This window comes from Lontra canadensis, unplaced genomic scaffold (assembly GCF_010015895.1).
Source record: "Lontra canadensis isolate GAN:19392208 unplaced genomic scaffold, GSC_riverotter_1.0 scaffold74, whole genome shotgun sequence".
NCBI classification, from domain to species: Eukaryota; Metazoa; Chordata; class Mammalia; order Carnivora; family Mustelidae; genus Lontra; species Lontra canadensis.
The window spans coordinates 4075126-4092336 of NW_022631068.1; the positions used below are offsets into that span (position 1 = coordinate 4075126).

A 17211-nucleotide genomic window follows, 5' to 3' on the forward strand; every position below is an offset into this window, starting at 1 on the left:
AAATCTTGCCCCGAGAATGAAGTCTCTTGTGGCCCAAAGAGAAGCCCTCGGTCCTCTTGATGGCTTCCCACCCTGCAGTACCAGCGGGCCTGGGTCAGTGCTTGAGTTGGGCTCTGTGCTCAGGGATCTCCAGACCCCAGCCCGTTTAATTCCCTACCGCTGTCCTACGAGGTCATGGCTGTTACCGTCCTCATTGCAATCCTCTGGAATCGGAAGGCTAGAGAGGGTCAGCACCTTCCCCCGAGTCCCACAGCCAGTGAGTTAGAGGAACCAGAATTTGAGACATAGCAAATCTCACAGAAAGAGGCAGACCTCTCTCTGTAGGAGTATTTGTGATTAATAAGTGAAGATCTTTTAGCCACTGTGCCAATTCCATTGACGAAGTAGGGCTGGTAGAGAGCAGCGTGTTATCGCCAGTGGGTAAGAAGATGAAATGCCTCACCCGCTTTTGCGTGGGCAGAAGATGCATCGTGGGGGGTGCTCAGACCTAACTTGTGTGTGTCTTTATTGGAGACTGTTTGAAAACGTATTTACCCCTCAGACTGGGTGCCTGGCTTCTCCTATAAGCTAGACTTCACCTTTCTCAGGAGGGACCTGGAGGGGAAAGAAAGACTTCTCTCCTTGGATTTTAACAGCTTCCTTTGGGCGTCCATCCATCCACGTGTTCTCAGATCCTTAAGCGTCCCCCGGTGAGCGTGGAACGTGGCGTGTTTCACAGCGCTCACGATCGAGCAGAGAACTAAACGTCTTAACCACCATCATTCCAGGGGAAGACCCCGAGGCCCGGCGACTGCGGACAGTGAAGAACATCGCCGACCTGCGGCAGAATTTGGAGGAGACCATGTCTAGTTTACGGGGGACTCAGGTCACACACAGGTAGGCGTCCGCCCCGTGAATTCCTTCACGGACTTGCAGGCAGCTTGGTTTCCATGCAGCTTCTCCTGTGTGTGTTTGTGCCACTGGCAGAGCGCCTTAGCTAGTAATGAAATAAATAACTTTGATCCCCCAATGTGCTAGAACTCACAGGGAATGCCAGGTGATGTGCAGAAGAGAACTGGAAGGAGTGAAAACGAGGGTAGGCTGGTCGCTCCCCCAAGCAGATGGTGCTAGATCTATGCGGCAGAGAGCGCGGTGGACCAGTTCCATTAGGTTTCGCTTTCCTTGCCTTTTCCGAGCCTGTACTGTGCTGTGAAAAGGAGCAGGTGAACTATATTTGACCTGTGTGATAAAGTGAGTAGCTTGAATTCCTACCCAGTCTTCTGATACACAACGCTCTGTAATGTTGTTAGTCATGCCCGCATATGAGACACGTAAGGTAATATTTATAAAAACTTAGGATCACGTTTAAACTATGATTTAGTTGGATGAAATCTAGGATTCCGTTGGAAACACTCATCAGGTTGTTTTCAGTGTTGAGGAAGAAGTTGAAGAGGATGCAGCCCTCAGACACCCCTTGGTGGATTTTGGCAGAATCAAGTTTTATGGTTTGTGCTGGGCTTTGATAATGAAGGCAACGTCCTGGTTACCCCCGTGGACTCCCGAGGAGTCTCCTGTTCTCCAATTTCGATCTCTTTGATCAATGGATAGAGCAGGGAGACAGCAGGGCTTCCCCAGGGGTGAAGCACTGGGAGTTCTCTCTTAAATAAGACAGGGGCCTGAACCTTACCCCAGTGTGAGGATACTAAGGCTGTTTCTCGAATCAGAGGGAAACAGTAAAACAGCTGAGGCACCAAATTGGTTCTTCCAGAGGACAGTCAGCTTAGGGGGTGATGGTGGGGTGCCCCCTGCCAAACCTTCAGCTATGTGATGGTGTGGAGCCAACCGGTAGGCCCTGAGACTTTGTGATCAAGTATGAAACATCCTCTTTCCACCCTGATCACCAAAACTGACTTGCTGGGGAGGTGGGATGTGACTATTGGATGGCTTTCTTGGCATGAGCTAGGATGGTCATGATGACAGCAGGGAGACCTTTGATGGCTTTTCTGCAGGAAAGACACTCTCTGCTCAATCAGAAGACCCCAGGGTCCTCCACAGAGGTACACTGACCAGCTTGCTTGGACCACAAGAGCTACAGGGCCATGAGTGTGGACACAGGAGACTTATCAATGGCCAGGGATGAGCCCAGCCTCCTGACAAAATCAGATCCTTGTGACTTAATTTATTATGGACCTCAAGCCTGGGTATATCCTACTCTCCCAGCCTTTTCCTCCAAAAGTTTAGTTGTCCTTTTGGAGAAAATGTGGGAGAAGCAAAAGTGTTGGGGAAAGGGAGCTTAGAGCTAGAAAATCAGGGCTCTCCCCACCTGCTTGGTCCATGGGAGCTGAGCATGTGACGGATGACACTGGGAACTCCAGAGTGGAAAGGGTAGAAAGGGGAGCTGTGACACAATCTGCAAGAAGGTGTGGGCCCATGGGTATGTTACAACCCCTCGTTATTGTTTCGGCATTTTCTCTTTATTTTCTCGGGTTGGAAGGGAGATTCCAATAGTTAAGATCACTTAACGAAAGGAATTGGTAGTAGGTATCTTATACCATGTTTTAGGGGGAAGGTCTCTGCTGGGCTTTTCAGAGTGTCCTACAGATGTACAGCTTCGTCTTTTCATTTCTCACAAAGGAAACACGCTGCGTGGTATATCAGTGGCTGTTATTTGATCCAATTTTGTATATAGGAAATATTTCACAGTTCTCAAAAAATGTAAAGAACATATAAACTGCAAGCACATGAGAGTCTGTCTAAGCCAAGGCTGGTTTGATGTTTTCAGCACATTGGAGACCACATTTGACACCAACGTCACCACAGAGATAAGCGGGCGCAGTATCCTCAGCTTGACCAGCAGACCCACTCCCCTGTCCTGGAGACTTGGCCAGTCCAGCCCTCGGCTGCAAGCGGGAGACGCCCCCTCTATGGGCAACGGGTACCCACCTCGAGCCAATGCCAGCCGCTTCATCAACACCGAGTCGGGCCGCTACGTGTACTCTGCCCCCCTGAGGAGGCAGCTGGCCTCCAGGGGAAGCAGCGTGTGCCACGTGGATGTCTCAGACAAGGCAGGAGACGAGATAGACCTGGAAGGCATCAGCATGGACGCCCCCGGCTACATGAGTGACGGGGATGTTCTGAGCAAGAACATCCGGACGGATGACATCACGAGTGGGTGAGTACCTGGGGCTTCTCTCTCTTTTCCCAGAGCGGGAGGTGGCTTGGGAGCCTGTTTCTCTTTTGCTGGGCTTTGTTTAAGTTCTCTGAAGGAGATCAAACTGTCTACTTTGCTTTCTGCTCCGTCAAAGGCTGTGTGGTTGGAAGGGAACCTCCTGGGCTGAGAGTCACCAGATGTGGGCTGCTGTCCAGACTTCGGCAGTAACTTGCTGGGGGGTCTAGCAAGGCTCCAGCGGTAACCAGAGCAATGGTTGGTAACAAACCTATTGTGCCGGGGCGCCTGGGTGGCTCAGATGGTTAAGTGTCTGCCTTCGGCTCAGGTCATGATCCCAGAATCCTGGGATCGAGCCCCACATTGGGTTCCCTGCTCAGTGGGAATCCCCCCTCGAGCTGATGTGAGTAACCCCGCGTCAGGTTCCCTGCTTCTCCCTCTCCCTCGGCCGCTCTCCCTGCTTGTGCTCTCTCGCTCTCTCCATCAAATAAATAAATAAAATCTTAAAATGAGAAAACAAAAAAACCCCCAACCTACTGTATTGATCCTTGAAACCAAGCCTTGCACTTAAGATTTGAAAACCAGACTCTTCAGCCTGGCCTCCCTGGCCCTATGGGATGTGGCCCTCACCTTCCCCTCAGAGCTCCCCGCTCTCCACCCGCCTTGCTTCCTCTGCTGTGGCTGCTCCTTCTCTCCGGTCTCATTAAGCTCGTCACTGCCTCCCGGGCTGTGCACTGTCGGCCTCACTTCTACACCCCTATCTTTGGTCTCAGCAAGTCTGAGACCTTCCTCCTTGCCCCGCTGGCCTCTCTTTGGGGGAGCCGTCCTTGACCATTCACCTTGAAGGAGTTACGTGGCCTACCCCTTGCCCTCGTCCTCTCCGTCATCATCTTATGCTCCTTTGAAAGCTTATCACTATTTGAAGTTATCCTGTTGATGTGTTTATGTTCTATTGTCTTTCCGCTCCTCGTGCTTACCACACGGTAAGCGCCACGAAGCAGGGGCATCGGCTGGCTTGTTCGCCGCCTTGTCCCCAGTGCCCTGTACATGCAGGGGCTTAGAAATTGTGCTGAATGAATGAACATATGCTTCGATAGGTGAAGGAACAAACCCAGCCTCCCTGTGATCCATTTGCTCACACGTGAAGTTCGGGGGATTGGTGGGATGGTGTCTGAGCCGCATCGTGGCCAAGGGTGGCACGAGGCGTGGACGGCTGACTTTAGCTCCACTTCCAGACTGCTGTGTAAACAGAAGGTGCCTCTGTTTATTTCACTTGCCTGGGATTTCTCCATGTGTTAGCCTCCCTTGTACAGAAGTTCTCCAGCGTCTTTTCCTCCTCTCCCATTCTAGCAGTCAAAAAAATTGCAGATAGTAGAAATCAGGAAGAATAATCATACTGCTCCTTTCCATGAACAGAGTAATCAGGACCCCCAAGGGTGAGTCCGTACTTTCATAAGCTTGATAATAGCTAATGCTCCCACTGGGTGCTGAGCCCTGGGCCAGGGCTTTATATACATTATCTTGTTCTGTTCTCCTAGCAAAAGCAGGTGATATCATAATTCCCATTCTATGGACGAGTAAACTGAGGCTCCGGAGGGTTCAATAACTTGCCCAAGGTCCCAAAGTGATTAGGAGGCAGAGCCCAGAGTTTGTGGCTTCAAAGAGAGCCTGTTAGTACACCATCTTGCCCAATATTTTATTGCTACATTAAAATATCACAACTGCTGGAGTTTATTTCAAAAATACCTTTGCTTAAGTTTATCTGTCTGAGTAGGCATGTTCTTTTACTCAATGGAAATCTCAGCTACAGAGGTTCTTTGGCTTTCTTTCTGCCTGTCACTTTTAGAACTATCTTGGTGAGGGAAACCTTGGAAGATAGGAACCATCCAACCCTTTGTAACAAATTTCTGCTTTCTGGAATGGCTGACAACACTAATGGATTGGAAATGATCTGGGTAACTAAGAGCATCATTTTGTGTTGCTGGCTTTCCATGGCACAAAAAATAGACACTTACACCTATTACTAAAATTAAACTGCATATACTTTAGCCTTTTTATTATTATTTAATTAGACTTTTGGTATCCAACATGCCTCAAGATTATCACCATCAATTCCCACTGTAATATGCTACTGAAATATTTTTTAGTTATTTTGAGATTTTCCTTCTTTCTTCTTCTTTTTTTTTTTTTTTTTTTTTGGCTATCCTATAATAGTTAATTTTACTGTCACTTCAGTCTTCATCCTCAATAGTTGGTCAGTGTCTGATCGTGATGCAGTATTGACCATTTCCACAAGGTGGAGACATTGAAAAACACCGTCCCCTGATCCTTAGTGATGTCTCGGAGAGACATTCCCAGTTTTTTTGTTTGTTTGTTTGTTTTTGGGTTTTTTTTTTTAGCTCTTCAGCCATAACTTTTATCCCTGTGAAACAGCACAAGTGTTTACATTTCAGCTCCTGCTTCGGGAAACCCTAGACTTTGAGCAAGTCAGATATGTTCAGAGCAAGTGTAGATAAAATCACGGAAATGTAAGCAAACCACCCAGTGATTGAAACTGGAGAACTCTGGTCTGGCTTTTTTTAGTGGAGAGCTTTACCTTCCAAATGCGGAGGGCGGGAGCCGAAATGGCATCGAATGCTCCTTTTAGTTGTAACACTCCGGAACACGAGTTAAGTAGGATAACACTTTATGGAAATGTGCGTGAGTTTCTGCTTTGAAACCATGTTACCAGTGCGCCTTCCTATGCTGAGTTCAGCTTTACTGTCCTTTGTACTCCGCTCTTCTACACATGACAATGTGTAGGTATCCAAGGTCTGGGCTCTTCTTCTGGGCTTTACGCTCTGCTAAGGAAGTCATTTCGCTGAAGTGGTTGATGTGGTGGAAAGAAAAGACTAAGATGTCCGTGCTGGAGCCTTCCTCTACCCCTTGCAAGCTCTGTGACCTTAAGTCTGTCACTTTCCTCCCCTAAGCCTTGCAGCGCTACAATTAAAATGGTCTTCAGCTTTCTACAATTAGATACTTCTCTTTGAAGTTGTATCTGATTAATGGCAAATATCTGATGAAGACACAGAGCTTCAGACAAGGTCTAGATGTCTTATCAGCCTCAAACATCCAGACACTTGGAAACAGTGAGAGGATGAAAGTTTTCATCCAGATGCTTATTTGGCTAGTGGGAGCAGCCTTGATGTATGAGTTGCATATAAATCCCTTTGGGGACTCTTTAAGTAAAGTTTTTGTGAAAGTTTACAGCGAGTTTTTTTAGAATGCCTGACGTTAAGTTCTGGTTTCTGAAAACCTATGAACTTTTTTTTTTTTTTTTTTTAAGGACACACTACCCCAGCTTGGTACATAGCAGCTGTTTTTTGCTGTCTCTAGTCCATTGTCTCCACTGGCTGCGTGTGCATGAGCACCTGTGTGCAATACTCAGTTCTCCCTAAGGTGCGGCTGAAATGACTTTATTTCCACTGAGTTTTGCTAAGAACCTAATAGCAAATACCTCTTGTCTTTCAAAGTGTGTATTTATCAAACTCTTCCATTGCACTTAGAATGTACTAGGCGTGTCTAAGTCCTTTACATGTTGTTGCCGGACCTGGCCACTTCCTTTTATTAGATCAATAAATTGGACTTTGGCTGTACTTAATGGAAAAGAAGTGAAAATAACAGACAAAGATGTCTCCTGCTAAGTTTTGATCTGTGAAGTCAATCTGCTTACTGATCTTCTAAAAATTCAAAGTGCCATATGGTATAGAATAAAATTAAAGGGACAGACTTAACATCCATATGTTTGGAAAGATGATTTTTTTTTTCTTTTCAGAGGAGACACTGAGTTGTATCATGTTCCAAAGTATACATCCCTTCCCAGAAAAAAAAAAAAAAAAAAGATCATTTAAATGTAACATCAGAAATTTTTCCAAGAACCTTTGATGGCTTCCCATCTTGTGGGAACAGATCTCAACTGTACGTGGGAAGCTCTTTATGGTCTTTTCATCCACTGCCCTCCCTGCCTCAGCCCTGGCCACATCCCCCCGACATGTCCTACACTTCCCACTGCCCTGGGCTACCTGACATTCAGTACCCAAAGCTGTGTCCTACATGTGTAAAGCTTGGTGCTTCAGGACGTGGCTCTTTCTCCATGGCATTCCTTTTGCCTCAAACCCATCTGACTTATCCTAAAAAATAGACACCTCCTAAAAAAATAATAATAGTAATTAAAGAAATCTTCCTTTGTGATGCTGTCCTGAAGTCCTCAGCCTGAGTTACCTCTGTCTGTGTGTTTCTGGTGGCCTTGGTTCACACCCAACCTTACGTGAACTTCTCACTTTGTGCAGGAAGTGTTTGAGAGGGGCTGGCTGGTGTCGAGGAGAGCAAACAGTCTTAAAAGGCAAATGGAATTGAGAGTGAATCCTGGCTTTGCCAAATGAACTGGGACTGGTCGCTAACCTTTGGGACCTAGTGACAGAACTTGAAAAGTGCTTGGCAGAGTCCAGGATGCTCAAGAACCATCACGTACTCTGTGTTTGTGTGCCTGTCTGTCTCTCGGTCTCCCATCAAAGGTGGGGTTCCTGGTACTCAGGCCGTGCCCATTATTTTTCTAAACTCAGAGAGTACAAGTAGGTATTGGATGACTATTTGTGCATGGTCTGTTCCCCATGCCCACCCTCCCAGGACCTTGGACTTATATAACTTGCTGTCTCCAGCTCTGAATCTCAAGGATTCTATCTACGGAACTTGGAGAAAATCAGCTTCACCTCTGGTGTCTTTTTGGTGCGATGCATAGCTCCATCTAGTGGCCAATATAGTGACAATATAGAGAAAGCACGGTTGTGAGCTAGATGGTCTTCAGAGCTGGCCTCGCAATGGCTGCTGTCTTCCCCATTAGGTGTTGGGGATTTCTCCATCAACACATAGTATAAGGTGCCTGGTGCCTGCTGGGGGACTCTGTTCTTCAGAAGCAGAGGAACCCACGCCTGCCGAATTACCTGTAGCTCCATAAATCCATCAGAGCGTGTCTTAGCTCAGGCTGCTCTAGCAAATTACCATAGACAGGGGGACTTATACACCAGACATTTATTTCTCACTGTTCGGGAAGCTGAAAGTTCAAGATCAGAGCCAGCCTGGTTGGGTTCTGGTGAGCGCCTCCTTCCTGGCTTGCTGTGTCCTCACATGGCAGACAGAAGAGGCTTGGGTGTGTCTCCCTCTTCTTCGGAGGACACTAGTCCCATCGTGGGGACCCCAACCTTTCATGACCTCATTAAACCCACTTGTCTCCCAGAGGTCATTCAACATGTAAACCACATACAAACATATGAATTGGTGGGGGGTGGGGGGTGAGGGGTGTTAGGGAGACAAGCATTTCAGCTGTAACAGGTGATTCATTTGTATGTGCAACACCTGTGCTTAGATGGCTTTCTCCATCGTTGCTCCCAGGTCACCTCTTCCCAGAAGCTTTCTGTGATTCCATCCAAGCAGAGATGGTGATTCTTTCCTCAGGACTTGACTTACCCACAATAGTGAGCTGGGCAGTGATAGTACAGGAAAAGGGAGACCACCCAAACATGAGGGCCATGGGCCAGGGGGGCCGTGGAGATGGAGGCACCCTGTTCTTCTCTTCCTCCCTCATGGACCATCACGGACAGATGTGGAGGTTGTTTCTCACCAGGTCAGTGTCGATCACAGCAGATAGCACCATGGGCCAAAAAAGCAGCACCAATAGCATGAAAGGCTCTTTCTTATCTGGTAAATGTTTCTCATGGTCTTTCCAGGCCAGACCTGAAGTGACCTTGCTGGGCTATTGTTCCTGGCAAACTGGTAGGAGAGGAAGCCAAAATACTCCTTATAGCCAAAATGTGCCCTGGGGCCAAGATAAACCATTTTAGGTGACACTGTCCTCAGAGGCCCTGGGTCATGGCCAGGTATGGCAAGCACCTCTGGGATGTGAAAAGGATGGGCTCGTGTTTCTCCAGGTTGTTTCCTCTGCTAGGATCTTGCTTCAGAGGGCTCTTAGAAGGCTTGGGAAGACCAGGTTGCGGGTCGGCCACTGGGCAGGTCCTGCTGATGTCAGAAGGGTCACACTGCCTTGGAAATGTGAAGACTCAGCTCTGTAGGCAGACCAATCTTTAAGGCCCTGGGCAAGTCACTTGTTCCCAGTGCACCGCCGACCACTTACTGTGCACGCATCCCCACGTGTGCATACACGTGCGCACACGCGCGCGCGCGCACACACACTTAAACCTTCAGTGGAGCTCCAGCATGAAGCCACAAGCCCAGAGGAGCCCAGTGGGCTGTTGACAGAGCTGGGCTAGGTCCCAGTGTAGGGTTTTTCCATTCCTCTCTGCTTCCCTCAGCACTTCCTCACTGACAGGTCTTAATGGTATACGAATTCACAGAAACCATAATACTTTTCCCTGTCTGATACTTTCCCTTGTGTTAAATATCCCAGGCAAGTCTAGTGACTCCTGTTTTCCTAAGAAACTGTCTTTCGAGTAAGCGAGCACAGAGTGTGGCGGGGGGCTGGGGGGCGTGCAGGATTAATTTCCCCAAGTGTTACACAACCAGTGACAGCTTTCCCCGTGTCGTTGTGAGGTCACCTGATGGGGGCTGTTTGACGGATTGATGGCTCTGGCTACCCATGTCAGCTGTCCCTGATGGCTGGGGAGGCATCCGCCATGCCCTTCCATGCACCATCGACCCCCTTGATTTACTGACTGTGGGAAATCCGTCAGCCCTAATGGGCAGCTGGTAGGCAGTTTTATCAAAGAGAGGACAGTGGAGCTGACAACAGGCTGGAAGTGGAGAAATTCCCCAGCATTCCCGAGCCTACTTCAGCCACTGTGGGTGACGATAGATGGAGCAAGCAGACGCCAGGATTAAAGAAAGATTTACTGGGGACAGCTCTGTGCAAGGACGTGTGGTCCAGCTGCGGCGTGGGCAGCCTAGACCACCACTCATAACTAATAGCAAACATTGACCTGGTAATTTATAGGGAAGAGAGAGGAAAGGGGGTGTCTTGTCTTCTCAGGAAACGAGGCCCTGACTTCTTGAGAATTTCCTAGCTTGCTTTGGGATTTAAATCCCTTCCTACCTCCCCACTCCCCCCTTCCCTCCAGCATCCTCCAGGGAAGGAGAGGGAAAAGGGAACAAAATGGGTGCTTTGGGAGAAGAAAGCCATGCCTCCGGCCTCCTGGAAGGGTCCTTGGAGGGGCTCTGACCACCTGCTCTCCCACTTGTACCAGCACAGGTCCCATAGTTTCCCAAAGCATGGGCTCTTGGGGAACTAGAAACTGGAAAGCCCCCACTGGCCTGCCTTCCTCGGAGGCGCTGGGTAAAAGGCAGTGAAATTCCATGTGAATGTGTTTATTAAATTTGTTCTGTATTAGAGACTATGCTAAAGGCACTGAGGTCAAGAGAGATGAACAAGCCCCTGTCCCCTAGACCCTCCCATCAGGGAGGGGAGCTCATGGCACAGGGCAGGGCAGAGGCTGTTCAGTGGGGAGCCCTGGAGAGCGGTGGGGAAGCAGGGGGTTCTGTGGGGACCGCTCATGGAGAATGCTGAGTGGCCCATGAGGTAGGGGCAGCGGGCAGAGTGTGGGCTGTGGAGTCCCTCCTGGAGTCCGAGGCTGGCTCCACCACTCTTCGATGTGTGTCCGTGAGCGGCTAGTTCGGTTCCCCAGGCCCCTCCCCCAGTGCTGTTGTGTGGCTTCACCGAGATGGGGCACCGGCAGAGCACCCAGAGGTCGTCCACAACCACAGTGTCCGCCAGCTACAGCACCTTCATGACATGTGAGCTGGGCCTTGAAGGATAAACAAGCAGCCAGACCAAGGTCAAGAGCAAGGGCATGAAGACATATGGGCATGGGTGTGTTTGGGTTGATGGGTTGGAAATGGAAGGCAGGAGCTGGGGGGTGGGGTCTGGTCAGAAGCTGTGAGAGTCCACACATACCTAAATAATACAAGTGAGGAGTTCTGGGTGAGGCCAAAGCTGGGGGAACAGGCATGCACAAGGGTCAGAGAGACTTCCCGTTGAACTCAGCCTGCCATGGGGGCCACTTGGGCAAAGGGCATGGAGGCACCAGGACAACTTCCAGGTCTGCGCCCATGTCGGAAGTGGCTGGGAAAGAGTTGATGTTTGACTTCAACACCCTCCATCCCAGATTTCCCCCTCAAGTGTGGGCACCCACCCAGGACCCTCACAAGGTGTCAGCCTCCAAGCCAGCTCCAAAGCAGGGCTGGCTGAGTGTTTAAGCAGAGTATGTGGCAGCCTACAGAATGGACCTCTAGGGGCTCTAGGAAAATGCCAGCCCCACAGCCTTCCAATCCTTGCCCAGAAATAGCTCAGGGCCCAGTGGGGGAGAGTCCCCTGTTGGTCAACACTTAATTCTAACCCAAGGCAAGTAGTAATCCGTGTTAGCATTGAGAAGCAAAATGTGGGGGCTCCAAATCGGATCTGAGAATAGAACAGGTCCCATAGGGGTCTTTTATATTCTCACTTTATCTTTCTGGCAAGTCAGGTTTCTCATCTGCAAATGGAAATCCGCATGCCCAGAGCTGCCGTGGACTGAATGAGGTAATGCATGAAGAATGCTGGTAGGATTTCTGGGCATCGTGGATCCTTCCGGATCGTCCTCTTAGTGGTGGTGCTGCTGCTCAGGTTCGGTGGGATATGATGTACATATAACACCTAGTTCAGCGCCTGGCGCAGGGCGGAAGCGGTCACAGCGTTTCATTCTCCTCCACCTTTACGCATCCTCAAACCCCAGGGAGACTTCTCACAGTGCGCAGGGTTTGGGGCAAGACCGTCATCGATATTCACGTGGGGAATGTGGATACCCCTAAACACTCCAGCCAACAAGCAGCGGCCAGGTTAGAGCACCTGCTGGATGAACAATGCCGAGCGAGGCACTCCTTCCTCTCCTTCCCACGTCTGGACTGTCCGCTATCTTGTGGGAACAGATGTCCTGCCCTTCTCAAGGCTCTTCGTCCGTAAGCAGTATCCACAAAACACCCGCCAGCATTCAGGGATTACTCAGAGTGGCCCCACGTGTTTAACCAAGGGAACCTCCACCGTCGCCCATTAATCAGTGCTATGGAGAGTGCTCCGTATTTTTCACAAGTTGACAAATATTTAGCAAGTGCCTCCTCCTTTCCAGGCTGTGCTCTGGGGTAGACCAGCAAGATTGGTTTTCAGGGCTGGACAGTTAGGTACTCTGTATTTGGGGGACCCACTTTTGATCCTTGTAGGTCCTTCTAGGGATAAACCTGGGACCCATGAGCTCACATTCACCGAGGGGCACCCACACATACAAGAAAAATGTATTTCAACTCTGTAGCTCTCAGGGGGTACCAGGGAATACAGGTAACATGGAGGGCATGCTATCTGAATTGTTGAGTCTTATGTATCCCCTAAACTTGAGCTTTATATGATATTTTCATTTCATTATTAAGGAAAAAGAAGACCCGAGAGGCTCTTGTTACTTAATTGTTTTAAGGCCATGGAAGAGATGGAAAAGAGGGCCTGGTAGCTTATTGTTTCTTTCCCTTTATGTGCTGGAATTTCAGTGTGACTTTGGCGTCTTTGTCGCTGTACAATAGTTGCATATCCAGTCCTGTATCCTTGGGGGACCCCCCTCTTTGCTGACGTGCACTGGTCTGCAGGGCCCTAATGCACCTTGAATGGAGAGCAGCCAGGAGTCACAGCTAGACCCGAAGGTCCCTTTGTTTTCCCGTTAGGCTTTTGTGTAGCTCTCATCTAGAAAACCCAGTCCCTGTTTATTTTTTATCTTAAAGCATACAGATCACTGAAAATACCCTTCCCAGTTCGTTTTCAAGGGTCAGCGGCTACAGAGTAGCCCAATAGATTTATGATGGTGAGGTTGGAGAAGACGAAGTTCGAGTTGAGGTGACTATGAAAAGAAACATTTGGATGAGAGGTTGGGAGTGTTCTGGCCCTGAGACAGTAAAGCCCATGTTGAAAGGCTCAGCGAAAAAAGGGGGGGGGGGGCGCATATGTGCCTTTACTCAGATCAAGATAAGAAACTGACATTTTGTTGGGAATTCATGATCTTCTCATCTTGCTGCTCTGGAGTCATGGTATGATGGAAGAAACTTCGGACTTTGGACTCAGAGGACCTGACCTCTTACCCTTCGCTTGCCATCTGTGTGACCTCAGGGAAATTGTTTCCTTTTCTGAGCCGTTTCCTGTCTGTTAGATGGTAGCTTACTTTTTAGGTGAGTAGTGGGAAGGAAAGAAAGTGAGAGTGTGTGTAAAGGGTCTGACACACAGGATGGGAGTTCCCTTGAGCTTTCTCAGACTTGCTGCATTTATTTGCCTTACTCGTTTTTTGTTTTTCTCCCCTACTGAGAATATTCACGAAGATGATCTCCCGCCGTTTCTGGCGCTTGAGTGTGGTGATCACACTTTTGCTCGCTGTGTCAGAGTTGATCTGTTTGTGTGTTAATGTTCTCCAGAAGAAAAGTTGATAAGGCGGTTCAAGTCCAAAGACATCCTGGAGGCAGAACTTCCTCCTCCTTAGGGAATATCAGCCCTAAGAAGAATATCTCTTCTTTGAACTGTTTGGATGAGGCACACTGGCATTAGGGAGACAATCTGCTTTCCTGGATGTCGCCTGGTTTCCATGTCCTCCTCCTCTAAAAAGTACCTTCACAGCAACGTCTAGTCTAGTGTTTGCCCCAGTATCTGGTATCTTGGCCCAGCCAGGTTCATGTATAAATTAACCATCACAGTCTGCAAGCAGGCCTTGTAGGATCAATGGGAGTGAGTCATCTGGGGGCAGGCGGCAGCTACCTGTGGCCCAGAGACAAAGAACAACACATCAGCTGCTAGAAACATCTGTGAAGACTCGAGGCTAATGCGTCCTGCCTGGGGTGTGACCACAAATCAGGGTCTGTGCATGCCTTGGAAGAATCCATGCATCCCTTCTAGAATCCCCAGGGTCCTGATGAGAAACCTCCATGAGAAATGGAGGGTTTGACCTTTTCTCTTAATCCCGCAGTAACTGCAGGGTGAGGCATGGACACTTCTGGGCCGGAGGGCTGATGATTTTTGAGACCCCAGAGTTGAATAAGATTCCAAGTCTAAGGAGAGGCTCAAGTCTGTCTCCAGAGTCTTCTCTAGGCTATAAATCAAGCCTGTGTTCACTTCTCGATCTTGGGACAAGTGGGAGAAGGGCGTCTGTGGTTCTCTGCCGCGTCCCACGGTCCAGATCCCAGTTCCCAGATCTTGAAGCTCGGAACTGCCCAGTCATCTGTTTTGAAATAAGGAACCTCGGGGCACGTTGGTGACTCAGTGGGTTAAAGCCTCTGCCTTCAGCTCAGGTCATGATCCCAGCGTCCTGGGATCAAGCTCCGCATCGGGCTCTCTGCTCCACGGGGAGCCTACTTCCTCCTCTCTCTCTGCCTGCCCTGACCTCAGGGCCCATCCGACAAATCCGTGCTATACTTGCGTGAGAAAAATCTTTCTAGAACATGTACCTGACCACATTGCCACCTGCATAGAATGCCTCAATGGCTGCACACTGCCTGCGGAGGAGACTCGGTGGCTTAAGACAAATGCCTCCAAAGTCTAGCTGCTAGAATCCACTATTTTATTATGCTCATGGAGTCTCTGCATCAGGAATTGGGGCAGGGTCCAGTGGAGGTGGCTCGTCTCTGCTCCGCCGTGTCTGCAGCCTCAGCTGGGGCACCTCCGGGGCTGGAGCCGGTTTCAGCGCTGGGACCTGTGCTGTCCCAAAGCTTGTTCCCTGGGATGACCTGAGGGTTAGGACCAACATGGCCTCTCCATGTGGCTTAGCTTCCTCACAACATGATTGGCAGACTTTTGACCCTGGAAGCCTAGGGCTCCCGGGGCAAGTGTTAGAGTGAAGCAAAGCCAAGGCTCACCACCTCTTGGGCTCTCTCCTAGGGAGTCACTTCCACCGTACTGTATTGGTCAAAGCAGTCCTAGCCCTCCAGATTCAAGAGGAGGGAAGGGGAACATAAATGTCATCTCTCAGTGGGAAGGTGACAGGGTCACCTTGAAGAAGAACCTGTGGGATGGAAGATGTTGCTATGGTCCTCTCTGGAAGGTGCGGTCTGCTCCTTACCCCCACTAGTGCCCAGCATGGCATACAAGGCCCTCCGTGGTCCCCAACTGGACTGTAAGCTTTGCGGAAGCACAGACCTTGTCTGCTTTACTATGTATTCCTTGTGACTAGCACAGGGCATGGCACAGCATAGGCCCTTCTTTACATTTGGGCAGCTGTTGAGTGATCCGCTTGCCCTGCCTCATTTCCCGTCATCTCCTCCTTCGCCTCAATGCCCGCCCCTCCCCCTAATTGCATGCTAGTCCTGACTGTGGACCACTGGCATTTTCCTTGAAGTGGGCACCAGGTCTTGTACCTCTGTGCCTTTGCGTATATTCATGCTCTCTACAGGTTCCTCCACCTCCGTTCCCACCCACCTGCCAGAGTCCTTTAAGGACCTAAGCGGAAGCTAGGTGGCCTTCTCTGGCCACCCTAGCACCTGGTAATACCTCCCAGGAAGGTAAGACCTTCTTCTCAGTCCCTTCGCTTTGTTTGTACAACTGTTTCCTAGACCAGGAGGTCCTTGAGCAGAGGGATGCTGTCATTTCATTCCCACATTTCTTAACTTCTTCTTGCAGACCTGCTGTATATGCTTCTTGATGGGTGTGGTATGAAGGTAGAAAGGAAGAAGGTGGTAACAGCAGCACTGCTATTCATAGTAACAGTGATTATTAATAGAACTCATGGGAGCCAGTGTTTGTAGAGTGCTTTCCACACAGGCAGGCGCTTTTCAAGTATTATCTCTTCGAATTCTTAGAGAAATCCTAGAGGGCCTGCAACATGTTATTATTCCCATTTTACAGATATGCAAACAGAGAAGTTAGTGGGAGTCCAGCCTTGGGCAAGCCAGGTTTCCCGGGTAGAAATGAGAGAAGTCACCCGTTTGAGGCCATACGGCTGCTAAAGGGCACAGCCAGTTTGGGGTAGCTTGAGCTCTCAGCATCAGAGATCCAAACTTTTCCCCTTTAGTGCTGCCACCTGCTGGGCTTTAGGCTCTGAGACCCCCCCCCCCCCGCCCCGCCCCACGATTTTCCCAGGTTTTAGAGAGCTCTGTACAATCCTACCTTCGACTGGATTAAGAGAAGAGTAATGTGGGAAGCAACAGTGTAGCCGCCAGGTAGACAGTGCCGGCTTTGTTCTCAGTGGCTGGTTTTAAGGGGTTCTGAATCAGGCAGGTTTGTTTAGGGAAGGGCAACCAGGAAGGCTAAGGGTTCACAACCCAAAACATGATGGAAATGTTTGTAGAAACTAGATATTCTTGGCATGGGAAATATTTAGAAAAGCAGGAGGTTTGGGTGCCTGGGTGGCTCAGTGGGTTAAAGCCTCTGCCTTCGGCTCAGGTCATGATCCCAGGGTCCCGGGATCGAGCCCCACATCCGGCTCTCCGCTCAGCAGGGAGCCTGCTTCCTCCTCTCTCTCTGCCTGCCTGTCTGCCTATTTGTGATCTCTGTCTGTCAAATAAATAAATAAAATCTTTAAAAAAAAAAAAAGAAAAGAAAAGCAGGAGGTTCCAGAGGACCAAACTTGAACTGTAGGTGGAAATGGGACTCACAGTTTTCATTTGCTACGCACCAGGGTCACCGTTCATCAGTGTTGGGAAAAAACTACACTGGAAATGAGACCTTTGAAAGAGTGGGTGGGGCCTTTGGCAAAGGCATGAGCCTCCTGTTCCTGAGAATAATCAAGCAGGATGAGGAACACTGTGTCCACGTGTTGGAGAAAGGATTCGGGCATGAGGTGAGAAGCTGAGAGGGGAGACCATTCAGAGTTCATCCAGGTTTAAGACCCAGGATGCCCAGGTTCCCGTAGGGAACTGAGGGTCTGTTACAGATGGAGAACAGCTGGGCATGGGCTTGCGGAGGAAGAGGTCTCTTTGGCGAGCCAGGTTGCCACATCCCAGCCTTGGGGTAGTAGTACCAAAGTTGTTTCTTCTGCACATTTTCTCCCCCACTCCCCCTTTCTAATAAACACAAAAATCGTGCGTGCCTC

General features: G+C 49.5%; 1 protein-coding gene across 3 annotated transcripts in view; it reads left to right on the forward strand.

The window, feature by feature from the left end:
• The window catches only part of NAV2 (neuron navigator 2), a 382063-nt gene that overhangs the window by 225177 nt on the left and 139675 nt on the right, over positions 1-17211 (forward strand). For all 3 annotated transcript variants that reach the window (XM_032881202.1, XM_032881203.1, XM_032881204.1), the window contains 2 exons: positions 768-876; positions 2762-3151. In XM_032881202.1, coding sequence (XP_032737093.1) covers positions 768-876; positions 2762-3151 — 499 coding nt within the window. The remainder of the gene's footprint in view (positions 1-767; positions 877-2761; positions 3152-17211) is intronic.